Source organism: Haliotis rubra, unplaced genomic scaffold, assembly GCF_003918875.1.
Source record: "Haliotis rubra isolate DU_JTF1 unplaced genomic scaffold, ASM391887v1 Scf379, whole genome shotgun sequence".
Classification (NCBI taxonomy): Eukaryota; Metazoa; Mollusca; class Gastropoda; order Lepetellida; family Haliotidae; genus Haliotis; species Haliotis rubra.
The window spans coordinates 17845-39869 of record NW_025767056.1 but is presented as its reverse complement, the minus strand read 5'-3'; the positions used below and the strand labels follow the sequence as shown (position 1 = coordinate 39869).

Genomic DNA, 22025 nt, shown 5'->3' with positions numbered 1-22025 from the left:
AGTTATTTTACTGTCATTTGTCGACAGGAATTTATAATTCAATTGCGAATATTATGAATGTATAACTTTTTAAAGTCATTTATAACTTTTTAAAGACATAGCTGAAACGGGGCCGATGTGACTTTAAATCTTAACTCACTCACTCACCCAAACTAACTAACTCCAGTGCACATAATAAAACAGACAGCATCGAGGTCATTCACTAATAATTTTATTTTAAGATCATGTATGTAAGAGCTTTGATAATAATGACCAAATTATAGAATGCACTGACTCTGTACTTCCTTACAGGTAAATAGCAGAATTTAGAAATTACATGTTGCCGAGATTCCATTCATGTTGCAACCCAAAGCAACAACTGAGAGCCAGAACTCATAGCCGTTGGGAATGATATTGTCGGGGCTGATCTCAAAGTTGGCTTCCTTGGGGCGGAGTTCATAGGTGTAGGTGTATCGGGCTCCTCCCCCAAGCATGCCCCAGTCGTCGCTAGCCCCGGCCACGGGATCTGCAAATAATAATCATAATTGTAAGAAATTTGGGTGCTTGTAGAACTCCGCACTCGGCCTTTTCAGGCATGCAAATAATCGAGTCGGGACCAGGCAATCCAGCAGCTCATCGTGAACATCGATCTAAGCAATTGGGACACGATGACGTGTGTCAACCAAGTCAGCGGGTCCGACTACCCGATCCGGATAGTCGCCTTTTACGACAAGCATGGGTTACTGAAGATCAATTCTAACCCCGATCTGCACGGGTCGCCTCTTCCGACAAGCATGGGTTACTGAAGATGAATTCTAACCCCGGATCTTCACGGGTCGCCTCTTACGACAAGCATGGGTTACCGAAGACCAATTCTAACCCTGATCTGCACGGGTCGCCTCTTACGACAAGCATGGGTTACTGAAGACGAATTCTAACCCGGATCTTCACGGGTCGTCTCTTACGACAAGCATGGGTTATTGAAGATGAATTCTAACCCAGATCTTCATGGGTCGCCTCTTAAGACAAGCATGGGTTACTGAAGATGAATTCTAACCCGTACTTCACATGTGGCCTTTTACGACAAGCATGGGTTATTGAAGATGAATTCTAACCCAGATCTTCATGGGTCGCCTCTTAAGACAAGCATGGGTTACTGAAGATGAATTCTAACCCGGATCTTCACGGATCGCCTCTTACGACAAGCATGGGTTACTGAAGATGAATTCTAACCCGGATCTTCACGGGTCGCCTCTTACGACAAGCATGGGTTACTGAAGATGAATTCTAACCCGGATCTTCATTGGTCGCCTCTTACGACAAGCATGGGTTACTGAAGATGAATTCTAACCCGGACCTTCAAGGGTGGCCTTTTACGACAAGCATGGGTTACTGAAGATGGATTCTAACCCCGGATCTTCACGGGTCGCCTCTTACGACAAGCATGGGTTACCGAAGACCAATTCTAACCCTGATCTGCACGGGTTAACAATAATAGTAGTAACAATATATTAGTTGTAATAAAATCGAAAATGATATAACAAAATATATTTTAGATAATAAAATGATATTTGTATTGTATATAATAACCCACGATGAGTGCGTGAATGAGTTAAAATTAGTGGTAGGAATATTGCTGAGTGCGGCTTTAAACAGCAGACTTGAAACAAAACCTACACGTACGAATAGACTTCTTGTTGAGATTACTTACTGTGGTCTGTGACAACTCTATTATGTGTGTAAAAATTTAAACTTCTCGCGTACAAAATATCAGCAGAAACGCCACTTCAGCTACACAGCTGCGCCAAAAGGACTTTGTCTACGCATGATTGTCAGTCGGTACGTAAACGTGACTGGTCGAGGCCATTATTAACCAACCGCCATCACATTCGTATCTTTTTATTGGTTGTTTAACGCCGCACTCAGCAATATTCCAGCTATATTGCGGACGTATTTAAATAATCGAGTCTCGACCAGTTATCAACAACATGAGCATCAATCGGGATACGATGACACGTGTCTGACATCCAGTTAGTCGCCTCTTACGCCTCTTAAGACCAATTCTAAATCGGATCTTCACGGTAATGTCGTTGTTTACGCACACAGAGTGGTTGGTCCATGTCCCCAGATGTAGTCTGTGTTGAAGGGGAGCTTCAGGGCCTTCGTCATCTCAGCTGCAGCCGATTCCTGAAGTATGGATCCGTTTTTCAAACACTGTAAGCTACGGTTATAATGAACGCAAAGGGACCACTAGATTTTGTTGATGTTTTAAGGTTAAATCTCTATTGATATTGAACAACCATAACGTATGACTTCAGCGAAGTACGAGTAGAAGAGAGAATTGCAAGCTCGGAATTGGTATTGTTCGAACGTTAATCCATATGGAAGCTGAATTTATACAGCTTACAACTTCAACGTAATTTTTGGTTTCACATAGTCCTACGGATATTGTGTAAGGTACAAGAGACTTGCACGTAAGGAATTATTATTGTTTTTAGGTTACATGTAAATTTAAGTCATTCAACTAGAATTTATGTTCTACAACTTACGACTTCAGCAAAGTTGTCTGGTTTGACGTAGTCGTACGAATACGGCGTAAGTACAAGCTGAGAGTAGGAGTGAACTGCGAGGTAGGCGTGCAGTCGTTGACCCCCGGCGTTGATCTCCGCTACTTTGTTTCTGATGCCCTGGGCCTCCGCCTCAGAGAACACGGACGGGCCGCAGTAGACGTCGCTGTTGCAGTTGTTGCTGACGCCCGCGGCTAGAGAAATAAAACGCTACATGTATGTGACTTGTGCTTATTGTAGATATAGGCACGTGTAAATAATTAACCCTGTTAAGCAAATAGTGAGTGAGTTTAGTTTTACGCCACTTTTAGCAATTTTCCAGCAATGTCACGGCGGGGGACACCAGAAATGGGGTTCACACATTGTACCCATGTAGGGAATCAAACCCGGGTAATTGGCATATAGTGCTGAGCAGTCGGGGTTCTATGCCTTTTAATACAACCTTTCCAGGTCACCGTTGCATTTCAAATGGGACTAACAAAGCACAAGTACAGCCACTTCCGCTAAAAGTCAAGGGAATTAATATTTTTCTATTTTTGAATACCGCTAAAAGAACAAATAAAAACCTTACTGATGAGCACGTAAAATATCTGCTGAATACTCATAACTGCAGTTTACACTCTTACAATTAGTGTAATGTTGGCGGAAATTCAACAGTTTCGTGTGAATCCGAACATCATAATATATATGGTGCTGGCGATGCTATGATCTGCCTCATGCTGTTTAGAGACTATGTACAATGACCAGCGGAAACTGTCACAGTTGAGGAAAGGATCTGTGCATATGACATTGCCAATTGTATCGTGGTGTCATCATAGCCCCATCAGAAAAGCTTATACTTGCATGCAAAGGAATATTGTGTCTGAAAGAGAGGCACTTACTTCCCCAGAAAGCGTCGAAGTTCCTGTTTAGGTCAATACCACGGCAACCGTTGCGAGGGATGGAACGATTCTTCCTCCAAAGTCGGGACTATTGTAGGAATACAATGATCTTTTTAGCTTCAAGATATATCAAGACATATGAACCTCATTTAAACGGAATAGTGAGTGAGTGAGCAATACCACGGTGGCGGACACCAGAAATTGTGCCGGCGTGGGGAATCGGGAATCTAACGCCCGAACATAATGTGAGCTTGTGAGCGTGTGTGTGCAAGGATGAGATAGATAGATAGAGAGAGAGAGAGAGAGAGAGAGAGAGAGAGAGAGAGAGAGAGAGAGAGAGAGAGAGAGAGAGAGAGAGAGAGAGAGAGAGAGAGAGAGAGAGAGAGAGAGAGAGAGAGAGAGAGAGAGAGAGCTAATACCTAGACATTTCAGACAAATCAGACAGTGATAATATGTGCTGTAAGATAGTGGACAGTAAAACAACACAAGATGGAGGAGGGGTGGTGTGTGTGTTCGTGTGTATATTTTTAGATCATATGCAACCCAGATTGCTCTTGACTGTATTGACATGACAGATTACATGTAAATTCTGGAATCGAACCTACCACAGTGATAGTGTGACAAAGGTGTCGATTTACAATTGTAGTTAAAATCTCTGCGAGGAACAACCCGGCTTCACATGGTTTCAATGACTTACTGAAGGAAACGATTTATGAATGTGGTCCAAAACTCTAGGAGTAATCCAGTTTCCCTTGATTTTCCTGACTTACTGAAGGAAATGATTTGGGGTGACTATTGCGTGGGAAACAGTATTGCGACAGTGATAGCCTATTGCAACATACCATTGAGACCAACTATTGCTATATACATGATGTTACTGACTTACTGGTGGAAACGATTTATAAATGTAGTTCAAAACACAAGGAGAGAAATGATCAGGCTTCGTTTGGTTTTACTGACATACTGACACTTGGTTTTACTGACTTACTGACACTTGGTTTTACTGACTTACTGACACTTGCACTTCGCGGATCTAGGAGGAACAATTAGGTTTCACATGGTTTTACTGACTTACTAAAAGCAACGATTTACATTTGCACTTCTCGGATCTAGGAGGAACAATTAGGTTTCACATGGTTTTACTGACTTACTAAAGGCAACGATTTACATTTGCACTTCGCGGATCTAGGAGGAACAATTAGATTTGCACTTCGCGGATCTAGGAGGAACAATTAGGTTTTACATGGTTTTACTGACTTACTGAAGGCAACGATTTACATTTGCACTTCGCAGATCTAGGAGGAACAATTAGGTTTCAGATGATTTTACTGACTTACTTAAGGCACCGATTTACACTTGCACTTCTCGGATCTAGGAAGAACAATTAGGTTTCACATGGTTTTACTGACTTACTAAAGGCTCCGATTGACATTTGCACTTCGCGAATCTAGGAGGAACAATTAGGTTTCACATGGTTTTACTGACTTACTGAAGGCAACGATTTACATTTGCACTTCGCGGATCTAGTAGGAACAATTAGGTTTCACATGATTTAACTGACTTACTGAAGGCAACGATTTACATTTGCACTTCGCGGATCTAGTAGGAACAATTAGGTTTCACATGATTTGACTGACTTATTGAAGGAAACGATTTACATTTGCACTTCGCGAATCTAGGAGGAACAATTAGGTTTCACATGGTTTTACTGACTTACTAAAGGCAACGATTTACATTTGCTCTTCACGGATCTAAGAGGAACAATTAGGTTTCAGATGGTTTTACTGACTTACTGGTTTTTGCTCTTCACGGATCTAAGAGGAACAATTAGGTTTCACATGGTTTTACTGACTTACTGAAGGCAACGATTTACACTTGCTCTTCGCGGATCTAAGAGGAACAATTAGGTTTCACATGGTTTTACTGACTTACTAAAGGCAACGATTTACATTTGCTCTTCGCGGATCTAGGAGGAACAATTAGGTTTCACATGGTTTTACTGACTTACTGAAGGCAACGATTTACATTTGCTCTTCGTGGATCTAGGAGGAACAATTAGGTTTCACATGGTTTTACTGACTTACTAAATGCAACGATTTACATTTGCTCTTCGCGGATCTAGGAGGAACAATTAGGTTTCACATGGTTTACTGACTTACTAAAGGCAACGATTTACATTTACACTTCACTGATCTAGGACGAACAGTTAGGTTTCACATGGCTTTAATCTAGGAGGAACAGTTAGGTTTCACATGGCTTTACTGACTTACTGAAGGCAAGGATTTACATTTGCCCTTCATGGATCTAAGAGGAACAATTAGGTTTCACATGGATTTACTGACTTACTAAAGGCAACGATTTACATTTGCTCTTCGCAGATGTAGGAGGAACAATTAGGTTTCACATGGCTTTACTGACTTACTGAAGGCAAGGATTTACATTTGCCCTTCATGGATCTAAGAGGAACAATTAGGTTTCACATGGATTTACTGACTTACTAAAGGCAACGATTTACATTTGCTCTTCGCAGATGTAGGAGGAACAATTAGGTTTCACATGGCTTTACTGACTTACTGAAGGCAACGATTTACATTTGCTCTTCGCGGATCTAAGAGGAACAATTAGGTTTCAGATGGTTTTACTGACTTACTAAAGGCAACGATTTACATTTGCCCTTCATGGATCTAAGAGGAACAATTAGGTTTCACATGGTTTTACTGACTTACTAAAGGCAACGATTTACATTTGCTCTTCGAGGATCTAGGAGGAACAATTAGGTTTCACATGGCTTTACTGACTTACTGAAGGCAACGATTTACATTTGCTCTTCGCGGATCTAAGAGGAACAATTAGGTTTCAGATGGTTTTACTGACTTACTAAAGGCAACGATTTACATTTGCTCTTCACGGATCTAGGAGGAACAATTAGGTTTCACATGGTTTTACTGACTTACTAAAGGCAACGATTTACATTTGCTCTTCGAGGATCTAGGAGGAACAATTAGGTTTCACATGGTTTTACTGACTTACTGAAAGCAACGATTTACATTTGCTCTTCGCGGATCTAAGAGGAACAGTTAGGTTTCACGTGGTTTTACTGACTTACTGAAGGCAACGATTTACACTTGCACTTCACGAATCTAGGAGGAACAGTCAGGTTTCAGGTGGTTTTACTGACTTACTGAAGTATGGCTGTACTCATAGCCGTCCGGGTTGGCCACGGGTACAACGTAAATATCGTACGTGTCCAGCAGGAACTTGGCATCAGCGTCCAAACTGTACCGACTGACCAACTGCAAATACAAAGGGGTACATACGGTACCTGATCTCGACTTCCATTTATGTAGAAGCTGTAGTGGTTGAGTGGGTTACATCGGTGACTTTGTGAGCAGGCGATTAGTTGCCCGGGACTCAATCCCCCAAAAAGGACTTCTGGCAAACAAGGATAAGTTGAGCACCGACCTGACAATTGACCCGTATTAGCATGTATGAGTGCCGCCAACTGGCGCATGCCATTGTTAGCGAAGGGGACCCAAGTAGTGCAACTTGCTTCACGGACGTGAGAGTCTTATGAGCAAGGTGTGTGCAGCTACGCGCGGAATCAATTTCATCGTCATGCAATGCACGTGCACTAGCTAACATCTGCTCTACCTTTCACAAACCAAATAGGTTTGCTCATTTCGCAGTACTGCCTACTTCTCGTAAACGCGTTCTCTGCGCCGGTCCAACTTATCCTTGTTTACCAGTAGAATATGTACTTTACTGAGAAGGTGTAATCCAAATATAACATATGTTACATTTGATCTCTTTCTAAATGGCATTGTGTATTTATAGCTTTCGGTCGTAGGAACCGTGCCAATTACACTCTTCAAGTTAATATTCAGGTCATAGTTGGGCGGTCTGTAAATAAGAGTCTGGACGAGACATTCCATTGATTGAAATTATAAACACCGATCTACGCAATTGGGGTACGATGACATCTGTCAACCAATCAGATTAGTCTGTTAAAAAACATCGAGACTAGACCAGACGATCCAGTGATTGACAGCATGAACATCAATCTACGCTATTCGGATACGATGACATGTGTCAACCAAGTCAGCGAGCCTGGCCACCCGATCCCGTTAGTCGCCTCTTACGACAAGCATGCATAGCTGGAGATCCATTCTTTTGAAAGTAACAACCATTCGTACTCGTTTACTCCATGCACGCACCAAACCAATAACACTGGGAAGGAATACGGTACTTTTGCATTACGAACATAATATGTATATGCTTTGAGCATACGTAATTGATGGCTTTACATAGTGATATATTTTTGACACGAAATGGTCGCCTATAATGCTCTGACCAACTTCGTTACGTCAATTTCAATGCCCTCAATACGTGAGTGAGTTTAGTTTTACGCCGCAATCAGCATTATTACAGCTATATGGCGGTGGACTGTACATAATCGAGTCTGCACCAGACAAGCAAGGGATCAACATCATAAGCATCTTTCTACGCAACTGGGATACGATGAAATGTGTCATCCAAGTCAGCGAGCCTGACCACCCGATCCGTTAGTCGCCTCTTACGACAAGCATTGGTTACTGAAGGCTCATTCTAACCCGGACCTTCACGGGTTCAGACTAAAAGACAAAAGAGAAGATGACCTGTAATAACCTGTATAAGTACCCAAAATGAGTAATACTATTGAATACTATTGAAACTCTTGAATCCCAAAACTTTTTGTTTAAAAGCCAGAAAACAAACTAAAACGTTTGGTTCTAAAAGGCGATGACAGGCGTAACATTTTACCAAATTTCAAATTTTTAATCAAAGTCAATTATTTTGCTCTTGCCATTTTGATACGCAAAATTTGATTTCTAAAGCATATACAACAACATGTGCAGGCTTTGTACTTACTATAGAAAAAGCGGTCCTTGGCTGTTGTCATGTGTATATAATACTTACCCTGTCCATGAAGTACATGAGACTGCCACCAACAATCCACTCTCTAGCGTGGATCAATCCCTCGATGAAAATCACTGGCTTATCTCCCCCTGTTCCGAGCTTAAAGATAAACAAGAATAACTAAAACACCGTTTCAATCCTTACGTGGCACAAATCAAAGTGATAAACCAGCTAAGAAACTTTATATGCAGATCTTACCTTTGTTCTGAGATGTTTACGGATTTGATCAAGATTATCAATTAAGAAAGAAATGAGATGTTAGTATATATACGGGCAAGCTTAAAACTGGCACCGAGAAAAAAATAACACAAATGTTTTATACTGAAAACGGCTTCTTTTGAAATGACACATGCACAGGACTTGGACGTACTTGTTAAGACCTAGGTTTAGATTGTGAACAAACCAAAGAACTCACTCACTCACTGATCCTAATGCAACAGAATGTTACGATAATTTGAAAAATCATGCGCTAATAAGTCATCTTCTATAGCGAACAGTCTCCAAACACCAAGTGATTGCTCGCGGCGCTTAATCAGAATCTGATTATTATTACCCCGGATAACCCAAGCTGCATGTTAGGCGCTAGAAGGTTATAGTCATATGACTTTATCCAACGGGTACCCATTTTCTGCTGGGTGAACAGAGGCATTTTTGAACAAACTCACTTGCCTTTGGTGAGACAACATGTATCACATGTGCTTCGTTGTGGGACAGGACTGAAGCCCTAGAAACTCTCAGGAGTCAAGCTGTCAAACACGGTCACCCATCCAAGGACTCTCCGTGCCCAGCGTTGCTTAACTTCACCTGATTTGTGACCTGAGCTCTGTGCACAGGACCACGTGCCACCACTGTTTTTCATCCTAACGACCAAATCCTTCATCACGATTTTATATTGTGTTGTCCTCTATAGTAAAAATGTTTTAGATTTAATTGCTAGTTTTACATTTATATCTGTGATGTTCTAGTTGTTTTACTGTCCTTTGTTGACAGAATTTTATAATCTATCATTACTTATTGTTAATCTATAACTTGTTTTAGTCACGATATGGCTGAAATATTGCCAAAGTGACTGTAAATTTTAACTCACTCACTCACTCCTTCACCACGAAAGTATCTTCCTGTTACGCACTAAATCCGTTAACAATTTTGCCTGGTGTGGTAATGGTTGCCTTCTTAGACAGAAACGCAATGCCCTCTAAAATCTAGGTCTGTCAGACTTACTCTGATATAGCTGATTGTCCTCCCTTCGTAAGTCTGCGTGTCGAGGACCCCAACCTCCTTCACCAGAGACGGAAACGTGCTTTTCATTCCAGTCAGAATAGATACAAACTGAAAGCAATACACGCTTAGTGTTACGTTTTTACATAGACAAAAGGGGTGGTAGGGTAGCCTTGTGGTTACAGCGTTGGCTAGGGTTCGATTCCCCACATTGATACAATGTGTGAAGCCCATTTCTGGTGTCCATCGCCGTGACATTGCTGGAATATTGCTAAAATCGGCGTAAAACCATACTCACTCACTCACTTTCATAGAAAAATCTGAATGTTATGACAAGAATATTCAGAATTTCCGTTATATGCTAAGTCACAATCCATAGCAATTCTTGTATATCCAGATTTTGACATTCCAATATTGATGGCAATATACAACACGGGCTAGGACAATGTTATTGAAAATTTATAACATGAACTGTGGGGATATTGTTTTGACCTTAACACTCTGGGTATAATCCTTAATTAAAACATTCGTCACGCCGAGGGGTAGCCTAGTGGTTAATGCGTTCACTCGTCTGAAGGCCCGGGTTCGATTCCCCAGGTGAGTACAATATGTAAATGCCATTTCTGGCGTGCTCCGACATGTTATTGCTGGAATATTTTAAAGCGGCGTAAAAAATAACTCACTCACTCATGATAGGAGAATAACAGTCTGTTCTCGAAATCGATATTTTCCCCCCTAAAATGACATCTTCTCGTTCAATACATAAGGTCTAGTATACCGTTCCATATATTTACAAAAGACGATTAACCCGTGAAGGTCCGGGTTAGAACTGATCTTCAGTAACCCATGCTTGTAAGAAACGACTAACGGGATCGGGTGGTCAGACTCGCTAACTTAGTTGACACATGCCATCATATCCCAATTGCGTGGATCGATGTTCATGCTGTTGATCACTGGATTGTCTGGTCCAGACTCGCTTTTTACAGACCGCAGCAAATAGCTGGAATATTGCTGAGTGCGGCGTAAAAAAAACCTCATTCAATCCTACAATGACATCTTCTTGTTCAATGTATAATGATCAGTATACTGTTCTATATATTTACATAACACGATTAAAATAATTGTATGGGAACCGATATCTACCTCTTGGTAGCGTTTGTAGGCTGTGTGGGTAGTGAAGCCTCCTGTCCAGCCGAGGAACGGAGACGTTTCAGCGTGTGGGCCACTCACAGGCAGGCTGGATCGCTGGAGATAGCTACAACAACCAGGGTGGTGGTCAAGCATCAAGGATAGAAACATTTCGCACGAATGTAAAGTCTGTTTATGTTTGTTTGTTCTTGAGTCCCACACTTTGCTATGTTACAGCTGTAGGTCGACTGGGGCGGTGGGGTAGCCTAGTGGTTAAAGCGTTCGCTCGTCACGCCGAAGACCCGGGTTCGATTCCCCACATGGGCATAATGTGTGAAGCCCATTTCTGGTGTCCCCGCCGTGATATTGCTGGAATATTGCTAAAAGCGGCGTAAAATCAAAGTCACTCCCTCACTCACTGTATGACGACTGTCTCCATCAGACAATCCAGTGGTTGATATCATCAGCAACAATACACGATCCACTGGGTGAGTGAGTTAAAATTTAAAGTCACATCGGCAATATTTCAGCCATATCGTGACTAAAACTAGTTCTAAATTTATAATACAGACAGATAATATATAAAACCCTGTCAACGAAGGACAGTAAAACCACTAGATTATCACAAAATGAGTTAAAACTAGTTAGCATATATCTTCAAAAGTAGAAAACTATTTTTTTGACAATACAATGTAAAAATGGGCCAGTAATCGCCAACAACTGAAGGTAGATCACCATACTGGGGACTATGGGGACTTACAGTACATTTGCTTCCTGCATGGGCCCTAGCTGGATTTACACCATCCCCTCAGTCGGTGGCGATGGAAGGGAAATTAGCAATAATGTAAAATAACAAATATTCTACGATTAAAAAACATGCGTGAGCTAAATTGACTTTGAAAGTTTTGGGACTGACCACAATCCAATGGGATATCAAGCGAGTCAGCGAGTCTGACCACACGATCCGTTTTGTCGCAGGGGTTGCTGAAGACGCCGGAGAACATATTTTTTCAAACTATCGATTGGGTTGTTATGCAATAAATACATTTTCTAGTGAGGTTAAACTCGGATGCAGCAAAACCCTTTCTATCCAATGGAACTTCACGATGCACAAACTAATCAGATTCTAATCACAAAATCAGCTCACCGTAGGAACTCCACGGCAAGTTCTGAGGTACATACGCGAAAATACGTCTACTGGTTATTTTCAACCTAGATCTATATGATAACACTCGATAAAGTAGGTATTGTTAAGAGCATTCTGCCAAGACCAGCGTTCGTTGTTCCACATTGAAATAAGTTTCTTTCGAGTTTTGACTGCAGTGCTGTATAATTGCCATAAAACGTAGAAAATCCAATGGCATTAACTCGTAAGTAGCATTTAAAGACACCTATCATATACTGAGAGAAACAAATAAAGGAACACAGGAAAATTCAAGCGCTCCGTTAATATTTCCCACTTTTCATCACCAGCTTTGAATAGCGCTGAGTGAGAAATTCAATACATAAAGGAACACTGCCATGAAGTGATGTTCCCTTATTTGTTTCCCTCAGTATATAAACTTTACGGCTGACATACTCCTCTACATCGTTTTCCTTCAGCGTGACGGCTATGTTGGCGCGTCCCATCCTGCTCATGAACAGGCCATAGCTGCTTGGGGGTACCCGGATGACCGCAGTCCTGTTGACCGCTGGGTAGCTCCAAAAGTCCAGCTGTAACATACAACGAAATAACAGCGTCATTCAGAACAAAGAAAGCTAACCAACACGGGTATTATTATCACATTGTAAGATTCGAACCCATGATTATCGGGACATATTCTGTGGTAATAGGGCCTGTAAATCTCACGGGGCGCTACCTACGGTACTAAGCTGGTTATCGGCTCCCATTGCGCCAACATGCGATATGCGAGACGGGGCCCAGCTTACTTACGCTACTAGATTTCCGGTGACAAGCGTATATTCAAGAAGCAGTTTTGGTTCCAAATTGCGTGACCGCCAAATATGACTTTACTAGACCGAACCAAGTGTACAACCATGCTTGACTGTCACAGCTGTTGACAGTCGTAATAGTTGGCTAATCTGGGGATGGTTAGATCGGAAATGTGTTATTCCTGCAAGGATTATCGGTTCCTTACTGTCAACTGGGATACATTATATGGTAGCTTCCCTTAGGGCCGATCGATAGTTAGTATTATTGAGGTAAATGCATTATTTATTTTTAGAGAAGTATGGTGTGATATACATGTAGTGCCTTTAAGCAATCTTGTAATAATTATCTTATACAGAATCATCGTTACCCATGGTTCAGCCGTCTTCAGCATCTGATCCAAAACATCCAATTGTTGTTTGTCCACAGCTTTCACTGACACAAGCCGATGCCTGCAACAACACAAAGCAGAAGGATATTCTCTTGTTCGCAGAGTGCCAGAGCTTTTGGAAAAAGGTCACTAAAACAATGTACTCACACGTATTTGTATGATTTTGTAACGGATTTTCATATATATTTTTCATATGAAACCAGTTTGGCTGACAAGAGTGTCAAGTGAGTGAGTGAGTGAGTTTAGTTTTACGCCGTACCCAGCCATATTCCAGCTTTATTACCCACGTGGTCAACGTATGGGTAGTTGCATACTGATCTCGTACGTCACACAAGTGTCGTATCGCGTTGACCTGTGTCGTAACGACTTGATCTGAGATTCTAACGATTTGATTGGATAACCAATGACCTCTCAATTAGGTCACATTCTGACGTAACTATTTTTTCATTCATAACAAACACGCAAATTCATTCATTTTACAACTTAGATGCATTGTGGGAATGTAAACATCGCGAACGTTGCCGTATCGCTGTTTAATTGTGAGTCGACCTGAGAAATTATATCCGTCGAAAAACATAAACGCAATGTTTCCACCAGTGATGTTAGCCTAATGAAGCAACTGCAAACCAAGAAACGCGGTGCTACGGAGTAGTTTACTGTAGGAGACTGTACGAGGCGATGACAACTGACATGCATCGTGACGTCGGTTACCAAGGCAGTGACGTCATTACAGTGTGACGTCATGCAAATATTGCTCAACATGACAATATGACAACTCGTGACCTTCCTATGCTATCTGACCTCGCTTTCGCTCGGTCAGATACCATAGGAAGGACACTCGTTTTCGTATAATTCGTATGTAATGAGACCTCGTGTAGTATTCTCTATATATGGCAGCGGTCTGTAAATAATCGCGTCAGGACCAGACAATCCAGTGATCAACAGCATGAACATCAATCTGCGCAATTGGGAACCGATGACATGTGTCAACCAAGTCAGCGAGCCTGACCACCCGATCCCGTTAGTCGCCTCTTACGACAAGCATGGGTTACTGAAGGCAAATATTCTAACCCGGACCTTCACGGGTACAAGTGTGACAAGAGTGGAGATAGTATTTCGTTCACGAGAAAAAAAACGGTATTCAATTTTATCTTTGTAATTATGTACCTTGACCAAGAGTGAGTGAGGTAGTTAGTTGTTAGCAATATTCAAACATTATCACCACGAGGGACACCAGAAATGGGCTTCACACATTGTAACCATGTGGGGAATCGAACCCAGGTTTTCGCCCTGATGAGCGAACGCTTTAACCACTAGGCTACCCCAGCTTCCCACCTTGACCAAGAAAACATGGAAGATAGAACACCAAACCTAAGCTTAAGTGTCAAGTGTACAATTATATTACATACAAAGAAGGATAGTTTCTTCTTATTTAGGGTTAAAGGCATACAGACTTACCCATGATATGATTTCTTTCCCGTCGCTGTACATGCGACGACCACAAGCACGAGAGCCGCCAAGACCTTCATGGTGCAGCTGAAGCTAGCTGTCCTATGTCTCACAACCTTAACGTACACAATATTAATGTTCAGAAAGACAATGCGTAATCAATCACAGAGCAATGGACTATAAAAGTTTCATTTCTCAAGGAGCAAATTTACAACCAGATCCCGATTTAGTGTACTCCATCTTCGAGTGGTGGTAAATAGTTTGACTGTTTTCTTCCAAGATGGACACGTGTTCTGACTTGTTTGTATTCAGATGAATATGTCGGCAAAAATCTTTGATACTTTATAATCATTACACTTTCTCAGTATATTACAGATTCTAGTGCTCTTGTTGGTTTCAGTCCCATCCGGGATACGAGCCCACACTGCCAGAGGCAGCTCACAAAGTCAGTGTTACATTTGACTGCTTTCTAAATGACATATTGTAAGACACCCGTGAAGGTACGGGTTAGAATATTGACCCTCAGTAACCCATGATTGTCGTAAGAGGCGACTAACGGGATCGGGTGGTCAGGCTCGCTGACTTGGTTGACACATGTCATCGGTTCCCAATTGCGCAGATCGGTGATCATGTTGTTGATGACTGGATTGTCTGATCCAGACTCGATTATTTATGGCCCGCCGCCATATAGCTGGAATATTGCTGAGAGCGGCGTAAAACTAAACTCAGTCACTCACTCACATACTGTAAGGCCTTAGTTGCAAGCGATCCTCTCGCCATTAAATTAAAACCCTTAAATTTGTTTTAAAAACATTTTGTTATCATAGCTCATATACCCCACCCCACCCACGACGACGACAGAATGGCATACTGTTGAAATATAATGAACAACATTAGAAACGCACCACCCATAATACGAAATATCCTCGTCAGACTGAAATGTACCCATGATATCTGAGCATCGTCGGTGCATTTTAGTGTGGTGCGTTTCTTATGTTGTTCAGTATATATTTGCCGTTGGTGTATGGCTTTCTCTCGTCACGATATGAAATACTGCCGATGCGATGTTAAATCTAAACTCACTCACTCACGCACTCACTCATGAAATGGTATTGTGTATTCAAACACTACATGGTGATTTGAGCTCCTCGAAAACCTTTGTGATCAATGATTTTTTCTTGTGGATGTTTTCACCACAGTATTGTTTAAATGACCAGCGGACGTTTCAAACTAAGTAGAGGATACCCGGATGGATAATAATGAACGAATTTGGAACACATCACAACTGTTCCTAATCTATGACGTGATTATATTATGGCAGCCATCGGTCTTGATTGGTTTTGTTGGTGTTTGTTTGTTGATGCAATATTCCAGCTATATGGTGGCGGTGTGTAAATAATCGAGTCTGGACCAGACAGTCCAGTGATCAATATCATGAGCATCGATCTACGTAATTAGGATCAGATGACGAGCCAGGTCGCCCGATCCCTTTAGTAGCCTCTTACGACAAGCATGGTTTGCTGAAGATCAGTTCTATCCCGGATCTTCACGGGTCCCTTAACAACAAAAGGGTGTCAGAGTTGTGTGCACTGGCCCATGACAACATTGAACGGGGCTCATGCAATTACAGTGATGCCAATGCAGACTGTAACTGATCCCGAACCAAATGAGGTCTGAGGCGGGCATTCCTTTGAATTTCATTTCGATATCGCTAGACGTGCCCACCTAATGAAGGTAGCAGAAAGCGTGCAACAATTCTAACGCGGAACTTTACGAGCTGTCCATTTTGTTGATAATAATCGATCTTGCACCTTGTCGTTGAACTGAGACGCAGTGGCATTACGGGTTTGCTGGTACCTGATCTATATTCCTGTAATCGCAGAGTGTGAAACGCTGAGTGACTGAATGAGTAGGTTTTACACCGCTCTCAGCTTTTTCCTGCATTATCACGGCGTGGACAACAGAAATGGGTGTTAAACACTTTACCCATGTAGGGATCGAACCCGATATATCGGCGTGGCAAGAAAACGCTCTAACCTCGGGGCTACCCAATCGACCCTGACCCGTTCGGATTCCGGTTAAAAACATATTGGGGCGTTGGGTAGCCTTGTGGTTAATGCGTTCGCTCGTCCTGCTGAAGGCCCGGGTTCGATTCCCCACATGGGTACAATGTGTGAAACCCATTTCTGATGACCCGACGCGATATGACTGTAATATTCATAAAGGCGGCCTAAAACTTAACTTACTCACACACCAAAAACATATTGGCCACAGCACGCAGATGCCACCCCACTTCTTGCACACGCCCATAGAAAGATAAAAACGGTGAATGAAAACAAGCAAATCACAACTGTATGGTAAGCAAAATCCATTGATTGATTGGCAGAAATTTTGGTACACAGATATTAATCGCAGTTCTTTGAAAGCTATACACTCAGGAATAACGTAATACGGACATGTGTGACGTTAATTTGTATGGCATGTGCGAACGAGTTAGGTTTTGAACTTAGCTTGACAGTTCTTTGAATTCAGAAAATGACCCTCACGACCTGCTTTTATACATGCTTGCTTTAGCAAAATCATGCATGGCGGTGTAGACATACTGCATGACTAAGTCTTTGCTTTTTACAAACAAAACACTGCCCTGCCATTTCAGGAATCTATTCAGTTCAGAAACACCAACTGTGGTCAGTGAATAATAACACTCAGTTATACTCACAGGAGCTTGTGTACGTCCGTTCTCATTTGAAATGTTCCTGATATTGATGTCATAAAGCTTTCCAACTTGTCCAAAGCAAAACAACTTAAAAGGTGATTTATTGAAGAGGAGCGCACAGACTGCTGAAACCTCTCTGAAAAATACTATCAATTTCCAAAGCTCAAAATGTGAGCTTAAAATATTGATACACATTCAGTGATAAACAACAAGAAAAACCGTCAGCACAGTGTAACCAGGTGATAGTGACCAGGTGACAGTGACCAGGTGACAGTGACCAGGTGACAGTGGCCAGGTGACAGTGACCAGGTGACAGTGGCCAGGTGACAGTGACCAGGTGACAGTGACCAGGTGACAGTGGCCAGGTGGCAGTGACCAGGTGACAGTGGCCAGGTGACAGTGACCAGGTGACAGTGGCCAGGTGACAGTGACCAGGTGACCAGGTGACCAGGCTATAGATAGCATAGCGACTGGCATTGCTCACACGCAACCTGCAACATGTCACGTGAGTATGTTCTGGTGTATAGAAGGGTAATTAAATTTTGGTTACAATTATTGTCTATGCCTAGATATCGCAATCTAAAAATATGTTACAATATGTTGGTACAAGCTTCTAATGCCGGAAAGGCTAACTGGGCTACTAACTGTAAACATTTGTTATTCAGTTTAGGTTTTGGGTATATCTGGGAACAACAAGTCGTCATTAATCCAGTTTCTTTGTTGTCTGATAAATTTCCAGCTTGAAATTTATAAATGAGCAAGATTGGCGAGGTTCACTTCAAACAGGTAATAAAACTTTCATTTATTCTTGTTCTAAAACTTCCCTTTCAAAGGAGTTATATACATGTACTGGGTTTGTCAGTTTTAGAAAGTTTAGATATGCATTAGCTCAGGTCAGATGTTCTTCTCACCAGCTCCATATTGAAACTGGCCGGTATTTCAATACCAATGTAACATGTGTAAAATTTCTTCTTTGAGTGGCATTTTAGAAGTTGGGAAGTACAATATAGAACAAACACCCGAGTGAAAGAACATCAGACCTCTGTTACCAATTCCGACAGCAAATCAGCCACTTCCGACCACATCAAAGCAAGCCCCAATCATCAAATAGAGTGGTCTGACATCACCGTTTTCTCTAACAAACAAACAGACTTCACTAAACGCAAGCTCACCGAAGCCATCCACATCAAACGCCAAAAGCCCACCATCAACCGAGACCAAGGATACTTCATTCCATCCGCTTATGATGCACTCATCCACCAAGCCCAGTCTACTGTATAAACTCTGTTGTATAAACATCTCATTATTATTTGTACATCATTGGCTTCCACGCCTGTCCTTTGTCTACTCATCAGCTTTCTGCCTAGCCAGTTATGTTAATTATGTTTTTTTTGTGTTACATTGTTACATCCAGTATATATATACTTCCCCCTTCTTCATGTTCCATTATGCTTGACAACGGTACAAGAATCTGTATCGAAATGTCGCATTCACGAATAAACAGAAGTTGTTATCCATAAAGTTTATTCTGTAATGTGTAAGATTGGCTACGTGGAGGACGAGTTTCATTTTCTTCTGGTCTGTCAATCATATAGAAATCTAAGACACAAACATATACATTGTAAATATTATATACTAGTATTTCCAACCAGGTCTAAGTTCAATATCTTAATGTTAACTTCTAATTGTGAATTATTAGGAAACTTATCTCTGCACACCTATAAAGCTATGCTGCTAAGAAAGGTATCGCTACTAATTATTGACAGTTAAAACAACTTATACATAGATATATCAAATCATCTTTATATATGTATTGTTAGCACGTCTAGACAATTGTTTACTGTATTGTAGTCATGACCCGATGGCCTACACTATTGCCGTATATCTGTGACACCGCGTCCTATCCCATACAGCGAGTATAAACCTGTCATGAGGTAGGAAAAGTACTGCAAGTCTCCTTGGTCTCGGGTACGGTGATCACCCTTCATGTACACAAATAACTTAAAAAAAGAACCCTCGTACTTTTGCAATGATAAGTTTTCAAAACGTACATAAAACTTCTCGTGGTGACCACGATGGAAAAACATGAATTTGTTTGACCCGCATGATCCTTTGACACATAAAAAAATGAAAAAATGATTGGAATTCATGTTGATTTTATGATGATAATTGCTCATTTAGAAAAAAAAGTACTGCTTTTCATACAAAACCATGTCTGTACAAGTATGGCCCTGGACTGCTTAATGTTGAATTTATTGCTGAATGTGAACATTCAAAATGTCATTGTGCGTGTCTTACACGATTCAAGGTCAATACCGAGTGTAACCTCCATGTGACTGCATGACAGCCGGCACTCTCCTCCTCATACCCCCTCTCAACCTCCTGATCCTCTAAAGGGGCAGTCAACACCATCCCTCGTGTAAAGCAAGTTCCAATTGGACCAGGTTCTGTACAGGAGGATCCCTTTGTTGCACACGACGACCAGTCATGTCCCAGATATGCTCCAAAGGGCTCAGATCGGGGTCATGCAATCGTGAGATAAGTCATGGCCCAGATAGCATTCCGACGTTGGCCCAACGTTGGCAATGGTTGGCAACGTCGGGGTCGGATTTCATACGTTGGCCCGACGTTGGCCCAACATCGGGGAAGCATCGCGGATATTTTATTCAAGGGACGCTACTCCAAACTGTTAGCTTTTCCCAGAGGGCGCTCAGATTCTTCGAGCAGACGATGCGACATGATCACAAGCTTGGCCATTGAAGTACAGGTTTCCTCGAATATATAGCGGTTAGTGTTTCATTTTGTGTTTTTATTATGTTCAACTCTATTTCAGAACTGTGCCCAGCGAAAGAAAGTCATGGTTCATTCAGAAGTCGGCGAGTAACCCTCGCCTGCTCGCTGTATCGCGCGTAAATATGCTGTAGTGTGGATCTAACGTTTAAATACAGTCCGGAGACCACGAGCCGTCCATCCACCTACATGACCACCGAATGATCCCGAATGTGGCATTTGTTATACGATGGTTGATTGTGGCAACAGTAAAAAAATATTACAGTTACAGTAGCAGTCATCCATGTAATCGACGTGCGGAGCTTCACTGGTGTAAGCCAATCGCGAGTTCAGTTTTCGATCACTGTCTGGGCATGTACAGACTCGTGCCGGTTATATTCGGACACTTCACGTAATTTCCATAGGCTAACATGTTATTTCAGTGCAGCATAAATAATTTTCATGAAGTGAGTTTAGGATGAATCTTTGTAAAATTTGACACTCAGACAGGCAAATGTGAAATCAGCTTGGCTCTGCGCACATAATTTCATTTCAATTTTCCGTCCACTATTTAAATAATTGTTGCGTTTCGATAAATGAGCAGCAGAAAATTAAACAGAAATTATGTGATCGTAGGTAAGATTATTCCTCACGAATGTGCAAAATTTGACTTGCATCTTACACAAATTAAATCAGTGAAAACTCGTTTATGCTAAACTGAATTAACACGTATGTCTATGGAAACAAAGTCGCTTCAGTATGCAAACATATATATTTCATACGACTGCATCGTTTTTTCGACATTTTCTGTTATCATCTAAGCTATGCTATTTTACAAATTTCCCCAACATCTGAATACTTACAAAACATTTTTTATTTTGCATTTATTCTATATTTGAATTACCAGTTTTAATAGAATGTAAGATACAATAGAAAGGTAAATTTACTGCTTTACAGTAATCACCATATCTACTGACACCAGTTACATCATTCTTTTAAGAAATGGGGTTAATCTACATTGGTTAAAGTAAGAAAGTGATAGCTTGTGGTTTCTCTGCAGGTGATGTTTACAGTTTGTGGCAGCATTTTCACGTGAAGTACAGAAAATGAAGGAGTGGTGATTCCAACTGCTGTACCCATACAAAAGGTATGTACAATAGTCGCTTAAATAAGTTCGTTGTGTATATAGTTACTTGCAAGTTTTAAATCTAAAGCTGCGATTTTCGGGTTGTATTCCTGTCCGTTGATTGTTTTTGTTAATGTGTAGGTTTCATATGGCTGAATTACTGCCGATGTGGATTTTAAGTTTAACTCACTCACACTCTGATATTCAACTACTTGAGAGTGACTGGCCAACATCATATGTTGTCATATGTTGCGTTTTTAAAAAACGCTTGTTTTCTTTTTAAATTTGATTTTGCAAATTGTATTTAATATTGATATAATGAAATGTTCATATCAAGAAATTCTTTGTATTTAACTGTGTATGTGTAGATTTGTTTCATCCTTATATGAGTGAAATAATGCCGATTCGACGTAAAATATTACTCACTCACACTTGCAATACATGTAGTTGGTTAATAAACGGGATAGGGTGGTCATGCTCGCTGATGTATTTGACACATGTCATCGTATCCAAATTACATAGGTCGATGCTCATGCTGTTGGCCACTGGATTGTCTGGTCCAGACTAGATTATTTTCAGACCGCCGTCATGAAGCTGGAACATTGCTGAGTGCGGCGTTAAAGGACAACCAACCAAACAACCAAACATACTTTATACACTATTTTCTTTTTCTGGCTTGATTTTTTCCGGGCATAACGCGTCTGAACTACAAAAACACAAACTGAAACAATTTTCATTTATATTTATTGACAATTTTTCCAAACTCACTGAAGCACGTAATTAGCAATACGTTTGTTGCTGCTATTACAGATGCGTATGCAGCCCAAAACGGTAAACTAGAAGCTCATCATTTCACTGGTGTTATATTGAAGAGTGCGACGTAACACGTCTGGGATGGCCGGTAAGCAGTGGAGG

The 22025-nt window shown here is 41.3% G+C and overlaps 1 protein-coding gene across 1 annotated transcript; it reads right to left on the bottom strand.

Moving 5' to 3' along the window:
* Positions 1 to 194: 194 nt before the first annotated feature.
* Positions 195 to 6702, bottom strand: LOC124286202 (carboxypeptidase B-like; the record flags this gene model as incomplete). Its single annotated transcript, XM_046722547.1, has 6 exons — positions 195 to 505; positions 2082 to 2166; positions 2529 to 2740; positions 3026 to 3055; positions 3428 to 3515; positions 6610 to 6702. Coding segments are annotated over 6 exons (708 nt in total), but the record flags the coding sequence as incomplete, so codon positions are not given.
* Between the last annotated feature and the right edge of the window lie 15323 nt (positions 6703 to 22025).